Below are 13,523 nucleotides of genomic sequence, written 5' to 3'. Positions count from 1 at the left end.
CCATGGTATTTCATCCAGATTTCTTGCAATGAGAGGGATCTTAAAATCCTAACCATTACTAATAGTACGTCCTCTTTAGATTGTTATATGGATAATCTATGCAAACAGACTTGTCTATGTGTATTATAGCACAATCTTCTTGGGACGAAGAGTATTTAAGTACCTGATAAGAGTCTTGCATGTGCTGCCGCCCTTCTGCAACTATTATAAATGCATTGCAGGACTGCATGCATAGGTGTTGGAACTACGGGTGCTGGAGTGCTGCCGCACCCCCTGGCTTGGAGTAGTTTCCATTGTATACAGGGTTTACAGTTTGGTTCAATGGTTCTCAGCACCCCTGACTCCATGGGTGGATTTGATAGTGGCTCCAGCAGGAAGTTGGTGGTGAAATTAACGCAGGGCGTAACAAAGAGGCTATTGCCATTTTTGTCTCTTTAAATAAACAGAAGCTTGCCATGGATTAGCTTATTTTATTAGGATCTTATTAATCACTTATGAGGAAAACTACATTTTATTATGGTGCTGGCTTTGTGGGGTGCTCTGGCTTTGTGGGGTGCCTCCCCCTTTCTTTACGAGAGCCCTTGCACAGTAGGCCACTCCATTGCCTTGCATCACAGGCTGAGTCATTCCTCATCATGCCCTGTGTTGTCCAGTCCAATCTTCATCATTTTCAGAGTAAGAGTGTAGACTTTGTGGGGATGGATAGCTCAGTGGTTTGAGCATTGGCCTGCTAAACCCAGGGTTGTGAGTTCAATCCTTGAGGGGGCCACTTAGGAATCTGGGGCAAAAATTGATCCTGCTAGTGAAGGCAGGGGGCTGGACTCAATGACCTTTCAAGGTCCCTTCCAGTTCTACGGGATTGGTATATCTCCAATTACTATCTAGACTGGACTGTGTCCCATATATCTGTGTCCCATAATTTGACTGTAATCAGATTTTACTAGCTAAATTAGTTGCAATTGTCATTTGAATTGCTAGACTTCCAAGCAAATGTGTAAGAGGATCAAAAATTATTTGCACTTCTGATTGTATTCTTGTTGGGTTCTTTTTGCTGGTTCAAGAAAGATATAGTAGAAACATAATGGGTTTATAGATGGGCAGTAAAAATGACTAGAGGCATGGAAATACTTCTTTATGAATGACTGAAAGATTGGGCCTTTTTGGTTTGGATAAGAGGAGCACAATAGAAGAATGCAAAACTATAAAATAAAACAACAAATACCCAGCCCTCAAAGATGATGCTATACACACAATTTCCCTACCAACTCCCCTGGGGAGACATAAGAGAGAATGAACCATGTGTGACATGTGTTAGCCACATCGCTTAATGCACTACTGGAAGGCACTATGAACCTATATAGAATAGCAATTAATGAATGCCACAGAGAGGATAAATTGAGTATTTCTGTTTACACTGTCCCATTATACAGAGGATATCCAATAAAACTGAAAGGAAACCATTTTCAAATTGATAAAAAGAAACCTCATTTAAAAGAACACCTTATTAATCCTGTGGAACTTGGCAAAAGCTGTTGAGTGTTTAATAGTGGTCAAAGAAGGACTGAACTTTTATATGGATGGTCAGAAAATCCAAGTCCTATTGGATTTAAAAATATATAAAAGCCTTTGGCTTCCCCCAGGGGAAGCTTATTGTATAACTGTCAGCTGCAGGGGTTCTTGTGCTAATCATCTGGAGCTAGCTACTACTAGAGACAGGATACCAGACTAGTGGACTATGGCATGATGTGCTCCAATTAAATCTGATTTTCTTTGTAGTAACTTAGAATTTTTTTTTTAATGTAACTTTTCCTTGAATGAAATTAGAAATACCTGTATAATGAGCAATAGCCTTTATTCTCCTAGGGGAAAAGGTTAACTTTATTGTTTAGATTTGTGCTTTCTTTCTTTTAAAATTCCTATAAAAAAGGTTAATTTGTTTTCCCTCAGGTTCTCTGGGCAATAGTGGTGTTGGCTATTTGTCCTCTTTGTGGAAGATCTTTGCTTCAGGCCTGATCCTGCAAGGAGCTGAGCACCCTTGCTTCCCATTAACTTAATACTCACCTCCCCTTCCCCTGTGTTCTCTGTTTTGTTTAACAGGACTGTAAGCTATCCCCGACAGGGACTGTCTCTCACTCTGTACAGTGCCTAGCACAGTGGGGCCTCATGTTCAGTTGCCCCCTACACACTATCCTAATACAAATAACATGTTTCAGTGGAATAAGCTAATTCCTGCAGAAAAGGGAAGAAGGCAGTATTGTACTTGCAGTAAGGTGGTGAAACAGTTAAGGGAAAAATTGTTTTCTTTCTAGCATGTATGGCTGCTCTCCAGATCTGGTCACAGAGCATTTCATAATGGGTCTGTTTGAACAGAAAACTGTAGATACAATGTTAAGAAAAGCAAAGAAAGAGTTTTTTGCCTTTCAAGATGTCAAAAGATACTTTGTTACTGAAGCAATAAAATCGCATAAGTGTACTTTTAATTAATTCCAGCAGTGCATTGAAATGTCCCTGTTTCAGTAATGATGTACAGGAGTTGTAGGGAAAAATATACAAAGACGGAATTCATTAATCTTATTTACATTTTAGGTGTTTCCCACCATTTTGAAAAATCAATTCTCCACTTTTAATCTGTCTCTCTTGTGTCTAGTATGGATAATATATGAACAGGTGATGATTGCTGCCCTGGACTGCAGTCGGGATGACTTGGCATCGGTAAGTTGTAAAGCTGATTTTTCACTCAAACCTTAAGGTTTTGTTTTTTTTTTTCTTTTCACATGAACCTATTCCAGATTAGTTCTTTGGACAGTTTTATAGGATGCTAGGAACTATGTAGCTCGGACTTGTAGAATCTCAAGAAATATACTGCTGGGAGAAACCTCCTCCACCCACCTTAATGTGTAACTCTTATTTGGGCAGATCATGTTTCTTCTAGCTGTGAAAATACTTATAGCTACTCTGATATGGGCGGAAAGTCAGGAATAATATTAAAACTGCCATATTATCCAGAGAATATTTGTTGGAAACCTCTCAGATTGTATCACGTTTTCAAACACTTTGAGATAAAGTTTCAGTGCTGTGTATGTGAATTTAGATGCATGATAAATGTTAACATTAACAGGAGTCATGTAGCTAAATGCTTGCATAGTGCATTAAGAAGGCCAATATGTATGATTCAGCTTCTTGCAGCATTTTTAAAGGTGAATATTAAAGCAAAAATTTTGGCTGTACCCTTTATTACTCCTTCATAATATATAAAGAGTCATAAACTTAAACATGCTTTGTTTCTTTATACTACAAATATATTGAGTTGTTGTCTTTCCTTCCCTCCTCCCCATGCATCCTGAGGAGGAAGATCTGGAGCTGAAGTTACAGCCTTACGTGGCATCACTTTTCACCCCCTGAAAGCACACCAGAGTCCTCCTGCAAAGACAAAAAGGAGGACCTGATAGTCACATGAGGCTTGGTCCTACACCTTTAAAATCAGTGGGCTTTTTTTTTTCCATTGGCTTGAATGAGAACAGGATTACGCCCATGTAAAACAACTGGGAATGAGAGGGAGAAGTGGTTTAACAAATGTTTGATGTATCAAAGCCAAAAAACAAGTGCCCTTGCCATTAATCATTTTTTAAAGTTACTGCATTTCAGCCATAGACGTTGGTCAGCAGTAGAAAAACTTTTTTTGCAGAATACTTCAGTATGCTTTCTTAATAGATCAGCATTCGTGTGAATAGCTTTGTTGTTAGAAATAGCCAGTTAAGTAAATTAAGGGAGACTTCTTATATTTTAATTTGTTTGTTACAGGCCACAATCGGTCTCTAAAGCTTAAAAAGCCTTTTGGATATCTCATAGACTTACGGTCAGAAGGGACCATTATGGTCAACTAGTCTGACCTCCTGCACAATGCATGCCACAGAATCTCACCCACCCACTCCTGTAACAACCCCCTAACCCAGGGGTAGGCAACCTATGGCACGCGAGCTGATTTTCAGTGGCACTCACACTGCCCGGGTCCTGACCACCGGTCCGGGGGGCTCTACATTTTAATTTAATTTTAAATGAAGTTTCTTAAACATTTTAAAAACCTTATTTACTTTACATACAATAATAGTTTAGTTTATATATTATAGACTTATAGACTATAATATATAAATATAAATATAATATAATAATATAAATATAATAAATAATAGTTTAGTTTATATATTATAGACTTATAGAAAGAGACCTGGCACGCGAAACGTTAAATTAGAGTGAATAAATGAAGACTCGGCACACCACTTCTGAAAGGTTGCTGACCCCTGCTCTAACCTATGTCTGAGTTATTGAAGTCCTCAAATCGTGGTTTAAAGACCTCAAGGTGCAGAGAATCCTCCAGCAAGTGACCCGTGCCCCATGCTGCAGAGGAAGGTGAAAAACCTCCAGGGCCTCTGCCAATCTGCCCTGGAGGAAAATTCCTTCCCGACCCCAAAAATGGTGATCAGTTAAACCCTGATCATGTGGGCAAGACTCAGCAGCCAGCACCCAAGAAAGAATTCTCTGTAGTAACTCGGATCCCACCCCATCTAAAATCCCATCACAGACCACTGGGCATATTTACCTGCTAATAATCAAAGATCAAATAATTGCCAAAATTAGGCTATCCCATTATACCATCCCCTCCATAAACTTATCAAGTTTAGTTTTGAAGCCAGATATGTCTTTTGCCCCCACTACTCCCCTTGGAAGGCTGTTCCAGAACTTCACACCTTTTATGGTTAGAAACCTTCATCTAATTTCAAGTCTAAACTTCCTAGTGTCCAGTTTATATCCATTTGTTCTTGTGTCCACATTGATACTAAACTTAAATAATTCCTATCCCTCTGATATATTTATAAAGAGCAATCATATCTCCCCTCAGCCTTCTTTTGGTTAGGCTAAACAAGCCAAGCTCTTTGAGTCTCCTTTCATAAGACAGGTTTTCCATTCCTCAGATCATCCTAGTAGCCCATCTGTGAACCTGTTCCAGTTTGAATTCATCCGTCTTAAACATGGGAGACCAGAACTGCACACAATATTCCAGATGAGGTCTCACCAGTGCCTTGTATAACGGTGCTAACACCTCCTTATCTTTACTGGAAATACCTCACCTGATGCATCCTAAAACTGAATTAGCTTTTTTAACGGCCATATCATATTGGCCGCTCATAGTCATCCTGTGATCAACCAATACTCCAAGGTCCTTTTCTTTCTCTGTTACTTCCAACTGATGTGTCCCCAATTTATAACCAAAATTCTTGTTATTAATCCCTAAATGCATGACCTTGCACTTTTCACTATTAAATTTCATCCTATTACTATTACTCCAGTTTATTAGGTCATCCAGATCTTCCTGTATGATATCCTGGTCCTTCTCTGTGTTAGCAATACCTCCCAGCTTTGTGTCATCAGCAAAGTTTATTAGCACATTCCTACTTTTTGTGCCAAAGTCATTAATAAAAAGATTTAAATAAGATTGGTCCCAAAACCACTAGAGGAACTCCACTAGTAACCTCCTTCCAGCCTGACAGTTCACCTTTCAGTATGACCCATTGTAGTCTCCCCTTTAACCAGTTCCTTATCCACCTTTTAGTTTTCATATTGATCTCCATCTTTTCCAATTTAACTAATAATTCCCCATGTGGAACCGTATCAAATGCCTTATTGAAATCGAGGTAAATTAGATCCACTGCATTTCCTTTGTCTAAAAAATCTGTTACCTTCTCAAAGAAGAAGATCAGGTTGGTTTGGCATGATCTACCTTTTGTAAAACCATGTTGTATTTTGTCCCAATTGCCATTGACCTTAATGTCCTTAACTACTTTCTCCTTCAAAATTAGTTACTTTTGGCCTTTCTCACTTTATCCCTACATGTTCTGACCTCAATAAAGTAGCTTTCCTTGCTAATCCCTCCCATCTTCCGCTCCTTGTAGGCTTTCTGCTGTTTCTTAATCACCTCTCTGAGATGCTTGCTCATCCAGCTTGATGCTTGCTCATCCATCTCATTCAGCCATTTGTTTTTAACATTATTACTTAGATGCAGGGGGAGAAAGTAAGATTTTTAGCTAATAATTCTTAACATTGTTGTGCGGTTAGTGAACTAATTCTTTCTCCAGCATATTATGTCAACGGACTGAAGACAAAGAGTCTATCCAGGACTCTAAGCAGCATTGCAATGGATTAAAAATGCAAACAAAAGGAAACTCAACAACTTTCCCAAAATCAGGAAAGAAAAATGACAAAAGGACCTCTGTGCACACATTTCAACCCTCTGTGCATTCTCCTGCCTGACCTGGAAGAAGAAACTGTGTTTTGTCATGCCCAGAAGGTCAACAGGCCTGGGCTTCTTCAAACCAAGGAGGGAGAGAATTCCACAGTTCAGAGTCCTGCATGGAGACTGCTGTTACAGTGCCTTGTGCACACTTAAATGCCATGGGTTCAGTTCAAGTGCCTTCACCGACCACAGCTATGGCAGTATAGAACTGGGAGAGAGTCAGTCTCTCAAATAGCCAGGATTAGAAAAGTGTAATGATCTTGAGTTGCATGTTTAGGGTTAACTTCAATATATGCAGTAACGTAATATACCATATTGCACTTTCTGCAAGCCTCCTGAATTCATCTCATAGATAAGTCTTCTCTTCCACTAAGGAAATAAATGAATAGGATGAGGGAGAAGCCTCTTTTTATACTATTTTTTCCACTTATTTTTTGAAGTATTTTTGATCTCTGTGGGGTTTTTTTTAATAATGCTTTTGTGAAATGCTTAAATGGACCAACATGGAAAAAAAAATAGAAAGTTGCCAAATATTGTGTTTACTAATAACCCAAGTAGCAGCTTTCAGTTTGAACTACTGGCTTCTTAGTGTCCTATGAGGAACACAGCATGATCTGAGAGTATAGCTGCTTATCCACAACACTGAGTATAAGCTAAAAGCTTAGTGTAAGCCTTACATCTGAGTTCGGGTTATTTTAGTTTTGTTATAGGTCCACACATTTAATTCAAACTGGCTAACATCATAGTGGCTTTTTGCTACAGCTGCAGCCCCTGAGTATGTGAATAGTCTTTGAATTCCAAGCAGTGGAGCACTTGACAGCTGTGATGCATCTTTTCTAAGGGACTGGTGTTGTCTGTTCCAAATGAGAAGTCTGAGATGGTTTTCACCTCATGTCTTTCTTTTTTGTCCTCTTATTTTCTTCATTCCCTTGCACCAAACAGCTGTTCACAACCCATGCATATACTACATGTAGCCAATTCCATCTTTGTAACACCTGGAATTAGTGAGATCACCTACTATTGACAGACACCTGCAAAACCTGTGTCTAACATGCTAGAGTTACATTTTCTTTGCCTTTGTAGGATTAAACCAGACACTTAAGATTAAGAAACCTACCTGTTGAAGTACAGTAGAACTTCAGAGTCACGAACACCAGAGTTACGAACTGACCAGTCAACCACACACCTCATTTGGAACCAGAAGTACACAATCAGGTAGCAGCAGAGACCAAAAAAAGAAAAAAACAAACAAAAAAACTTTCTCCTGCCCAGCTGTCCCATTGTTTGCAGGAGTATGCAGACTGCATCTCCTGTGCCTGTAAGATTGATTGAACCCAGTGACACAAACATTATTATATATAAATGTTTACTTTGTATTGCAAACCATTATCAACAGCTTCTTTCATAGGCAATTTTTTCCATTATAATAAATACATTCATTAAACAAAAAAGTGCCACCTGAACTCTTATTGTCTTTATAGATGAGGTGGGGTTTTTTTGTGTACTGATTTAGGAAGGCCTCAAAACTGAAAAGCACCAAAGAGTTTTTTAAAACAAACTTAATTTTCAAGCTGAATAACTGTTTCCAAGGAGCTCTGATGGTCTAGCTACTTGCATGGAAAATTCATCTTGTAATTAAGTCTTCCAGCTGACAAGGTTTCAGTTTCTGAGCTTGTCTTTATTAATACATTTTATGGCTTATCCCAGAAGTTGCTGGTTTGTTTTAATCAAAAGTCACATTCCAGGTTGTTGACTTAGTCAGTCAAGGTCTGTTTTTTTTTCTTTTTATTTCCATGTGTTGAATAATTATATTCACAGGGTATTGGCTGAATTAAATAGTTTAAACTCTGACAATAATTAATTAAAAAATTGTAAATGGCTGGCCATGAGTCTTTCTTAGCTTGGAATCTATGGTCTGTCTACATATTCTGGAATCCTTGTGACATCACTGGACAGGAAGTAGACTTTTTCTAGGCATTGATGTGCTTTTTCTCTGGTTGTGGTAGGAAGTGCTGGTGACAAATATGCCTTCTGATTCTGATTTTTTTTAAATGTAGTAAGTAGTATTTGTCACTCAAAGCCGAATCACTAACTCTGAGGAATTTATTTTATTTATGTAGTTTTGTCTTCAGGAGCTAAGGCGACAATTCCCTGGGAGCCACAGAGTTAAGCGATTAACGGGCATGAAATTTGAATACATGGAAAGGTAATGGCTGAATTAAAAAATCTAATTTTTGTCTGGAAAAGGTATTTGATATCTCTTTAAAAAGGAATTGTTCCCACAGTAAAATTTAGAACAGAGGGAATGAATGCAATGCTCTTTCCTGTATAAAATAGTACCGTGTATGATGAGCTTATTGTGCTTAGGCACTTCTGTTATATTTTGGCTAGCACAGTACTTGTAATCTTCTATTTGGACTCGATAGATTTAAAAGGTCTTTTAGTTGCCATCATCAAACTATAGACAGTAAAACACTACACAGTTTTTGGCAAAACAAAGTCTGTATGCCACAGCTATAAACCAACATATTCAATCCAAATGGTCCAGAATTCCAAGTAGCATTCAAAACCATTGCCCTGCCCCAAATAACTGATGAATATAGCTCTTCTCCTAGTCTTTGTCCTTGTGGATAAAACCCTAATAGGGTTTTATAGAAATGACTCCAAAAACCTTGTAGAATATAAAAGAGAAAATGATAACTCTTCTGGGTGCTTTTGCTCTATCCTACTGAAGGACTATAACTCTATTATGTTTTATATAGGGTGGTTCAGACAACTTACAGATGGGTTCACTGTCCATAATATATGACTTTTCCCACAAAGGTGACTCCAGGAGTAGGATAGGGCACCTCTAGTCTTTGACTGACTTGCCCCTTTGGACACGTTGTATATCAAGTTCCAATAACCTATTCCAAAGCCATCTATCTACTTGTGGTGTGGCAACTAGCAATTTTGCAAAGGACTTCTAGTAACTGTTGATATGGAACACTGGTACCTAGCATGAACTATTTCCTGTAACATACTGCTTACAGTGTTGGCTTTTGAGACCTAATGCCCGTGGGCCATCCCGATTCCAGGACATTGGACACATACAGGGAGAAAAGCCCATTTTCATTTAACAGAAGTTTCTCATCCTTTCTTTTTGTTGCAAGGAATGTTTTGAAATTGTAAATTGATATGAATCTATGAAGCCTATTGTTTGGGTTGAAATGAATGGAATGTTGGGCTCTTCTGCTGCAGCATGAGGCTAAGGTACCTAAGCAATCCTCCTTTCACACCCACTCTTATGTAAAATGAGTTGATTTGAGATGTCTTGCTAATCCTTCCCCATAATTCTTAGCTCAGGCATGCATATTGGTGTAGCATGGTGAACAGGAATCTGGTTTTGGTTGGGGGATAGGTAGCAAAAATTGTTTCTCAAGCCTGCTCAAAAATGTGAAGGTCAGCTCTGTCCAAACTAAAGATGTTGGCCCATGCCTTTGACAAATGGATTCTAACCAGAGGCAGGCATATGTACATAAGAATGGCCATACTTGGTCAGACATTGGTCCATCTAGCTCAGGATTCTGTCTTAACAGTGGCCAGTGCCAGATCTTTCTGGCAGTTGGAGGTTTAGGGACACATGGCATGTGGGGTTGTGTCCCTGACCATCTTGGCTAATAGCCATTGATGGACCTATCCTCTAGGAACTTATCTTTATTTTTTTTTTAAATTTTTTTTTAAACCCGGTTATACTTTTGACCTTCTCAGCATCCCCTGGGAACAAGTTCCACAGGTTGACTGTGTGGTGTGTGAAGAAGTACTTCCTTCTATGTGTTTTTTTTTAACCTGCTGTCTGTTAATTTCATCGGGCTATATCCCTAGTTCTTGTGTTATGTGAAGGGCTAAACAACACTTCCCTATTCACTTTCTCCATCCACTCATGATTTCATAGACCTCTATCATGTGTCCCCTTACTCATTTCTTTTCTAAGATGAACAGTCCCAGTTTTTTTAAACTCTCGTTGTATGGAAGCTGTTGCATGCCCCATCTATTCCTTTCCTAATGGTTCCTAGCACTCTGTTAGCTTTTTTGACTGTCATTGTACATTGAGCAGATGTTTTGAGAGAATTATTTGGACTTTCAGTGACTCAAGATCTTTCTTAAGTGGCAATAGCTAATTTAGATCCAATCATTTTGTATGTATAATTGGGATTATTTTTTCCAGTGTGCATTACTTATCAACATTGAATTTCATCTGCCATTTTGTTGCACAGTGAGGATAGTTTAAATCAGCCTCTCAAATCTCCCTGAGCATTTCACAGTCCTTGTCACCCTCCTAGTCAAGTGGTCGGTAGTGTATTCCTACTGCTATACTCTTATTGATCAAGCATGGAATTTCTATCCTTAGAGATTATATGGTACAATTTTGATTCAGTTAAGACTTTTACTTTGACTCTATGCTTTCTTTCACACATGTTGCCACTCCTCCACGAGTGCGACCTATTCTGTCATTCCCATATATTTTGTACCTGGTATTACCTTGGCCGGGGGTTCCGTTCACTCAGGCCGGCAGCGGGACCCCAGATGGCAAGGGGCTGGCAGCCAGGACCTCAGACCGGCAGCGGGCTGAGCGGCTCATCCTACTGCCGGTCTGGGGTTCTGTCCACCAGCTCCTGCCAGCCGGGGTCTTGGCCGCCGGTCCCGCTCAGCCTGCTGGGGGTTCAGTTCACCCAGACCGGCAGTGGGCTGAGCAGGGCCAGTGGCTGGGACCCCAGCTGGCAGCAGCGTGCCAGTAAAAATCGGCTCGCGTGCCGCCGGTTGCCGATCCTTGATATAGAACCAGCTCAGGCTATGAAATGGGCTGGATGAAATTATGAATGTTTCTCAGAGAGGGTTTAAAACAAGAGCTATTCATTGTAGCAACATAGGTTAATTTATTTTGTGTATATTTCTAGTAGCAGAATTATAATGGAGTAAACCTGTGTTCTTGTGATTGGAAGGGCTTAATCTCATTTTTGCAATAGACTAGGAGTATGTGGGGTACCTGGGATAGCCTCACAATTCATTATATTCTGCTGTTTATACTTTACACCATCATAAGAGAAACTTTAAATCCAAAATGAGACACTCTGGAGCTTTGAAATACCACTGCTGTAAAGGAATGGCAAGTCTCTTGTCTTGGGTAGCCTTTAAAATGGTTGTGTTGGTGTGTGTGCGCGTGCTGTCAGAGAGAAAATAAAGGGCCTTCTAGGAAACTAAAAAGGAAGAATGAAGAAACAATGGGTGTATAAAATACCTGCCCTGTTTCTGATGCAATCTATATAATATCCCATTAAGAACTGCAATTTATTTTTCCATTTTTTTGGTGAAACCCAATGCTGCAGTCCTTACTCAGGACTTCCTTGACAGGAGTTTTGCTTGAGCAAACATTTTTGTAAGGACAGTAAAATTCAGCGACTGGTACACATTTTCCTTTGCAGCTATATAAGGTTAACACTGTACCAAGTATAGAGAATGCTATAATGCCGTTACCTAATTACAGAACCTGTCATAAACAGATAGTTAAGGGTTAATGCCTCTTTTACCTGTAAAGGGTTAAGAAGTTCACCTAGCCTAGCTGACACCTGACCAGAGGAACCAATGGGGGGACAGGATGTTTCAAAAGGAAGGAGGGAAGTTCCCTTTGTCTTGGTCAGTTTCAGTTTTGGCCGGAGTGGAAAAGATCAAGGAACCAGCCTCTTATCAGTGTAGTAAGTTTTAGAAAAGAATAAATAGGTTTATGTTTATTTTCTTTTGTGACTTTGCCTTTGGGCAATTAGAGGAATAATCAAATTGAGGATTCTTTTTGTGTACTAAGTTTTTGCCCAAGGGAACATCCACTGTGTTTTGAATCTGTTGTCTGTGAGATCAGCTTGTATGCTATCTCCCAGAGGGTTTTCTTTTACCTTTCTTTTCTTTAATTAAAAGCCTTTTTTAAGAACCTGATTGATTTTTCCTTGTTTTTAGATCCAAGGGGATTGGATCTGGACTCACCAAGAACTGGTGGGGGAAATGAGGGGGGATGATTAAATTCTCCTTGTGTTAAGATCCAAGGGGTTGGATCAGTGTTCACCAGGAAATTGGTGAAGAAGTCTCTCAAGACTACCCAGGGAAAGGAGTTAGTATTTGGGACTGGTGGCTGCAAAACCAGATCTAAGCTGGTAATTCAGCTTAAGGTTTCTCATGCAGGTCTCCACATCTGTACCCTAAAGTTCAGAGTGGGGAAGGAACCTATGACAGAACCAATCAAAAACTTTTTAACCAAATAATTGAGCCGAGTCAGCATTTCCTAGCATTCACCTCTATTTCTTTAAATAGGTACGATGATGCCATCCAGCTATATGACAGAATTTTACAAGAAGATTCAACCAATACAGTAAGTTAGATGGTTTCCCTGGAAATAATATTAAATTGTTTTAATTTGTACTAAACCTTTGCTAGTATAAGTGTAGTGACATCACTGGGTAATTGATAAATCATTTTCTAAAACTTCCTAGTATAATATTCTAGCATTTAATTGTCTTCAGAATTATTTAATTTCCTTTCGTCAAAAGGATTCATGGTTGCATTTTCTTTTATGTATGTTGAATTTTGAGAGCCTATCACTGTAAATGGTAGTCCTGTACATTGACCTCAATGGGTATGTCTACACTGCGGCTGGGAGTCAGCCTCCCTGCCTAGGTAGACAGACTCACACTAGTGGGCCTTGAGCTAGAGTGCTAAAGCTAGCAGTGTGGACATTGTGGATTGGGCTGAGCTTGGGCTGTCAAGCAGTCCTGTACTAGATGGTAGACGGACTAAAACTAGCCTATTATGTCTCTCCTATCCCTACCTTCTGTTAGTCTGATTTTGAAAATATAATTCAAATATGTTCTGGGAATGTTTGAATTGTGCAATACTTATCTCAGTGTAATAGCTGGAAGGCTATAATCTTGCTCTTGAGTCAAACTGCAATTCATTGAACAGTGTGCCCACTTGAAAAAAAATCACTGTGCAGAGATTTTGGGCATTGGCCAGGCAGATGGCACTTGCAGTCCTGCAATGTTATGTGTTCTTAAGTGTTACTTCAGTGCTGGTTGTGGAATTACTTTGCAGGACTTTCTTGTTTTGAGACTTTATCTTGCCACCTGATATGCAAAATAGTTTGAAGGTGCAAATGATTAACTTTTTCCAGAGCCACCATGCTGGCTGCAACTCATCTGTGTCACAGCTG

The 13,523-nt window shown here is 39.4% G+C and overlaps 1 protein-coding gene across 2 annotated transcripts in view; it reads left to right on the top strand.

Annotated features, from left to right (window-relative positions):
- Positions 1-13,523, top strand: part of EMC2 (ER membrane protein complex subunit 2) — a 71,500-nt gene that overhangs the window by 13,749 nt on the left and 44,228 nt on the right. For both annotated transcript variants that reach the window (XM_045006124.1, XM_045006125.1), the window contains exons 3-5: positions 2,648-2,712; positions 8,410-8,495; positions 12,629-12,686. In XM_045006124.1, the coding sequence (XP_044862059.1) occupies positions 2,648-2,712; positions 8,410-8,495; positions 12,629-12,686 (209 nt within the window). The remainder of the gene's footprint in view (positions 1-2,647; positions 2,713-8,409; positions 8,496-12,628; positions 12,687-13,523) is intronic.

This window comes from Mauremys mutica, chromosome 2 (genome assembly GCF_020497125.1).
Source record: "Mauremys mutica isolate MM-2020 ecotype Southern chromosome 2, ASM2049712v1, whole genome shotgun sequence".
In the NCBI taxonomy this organism is placed as follows: Eukaryota; Metazoa; Chordata; order Testudines; family Geoemydidae; genus Mauremys; species Mauremys mutica.
Note: the sequence above shows the minus strand (reverse complement) of the source record. Positions and strands in the feature narration are given on the sequence as shown.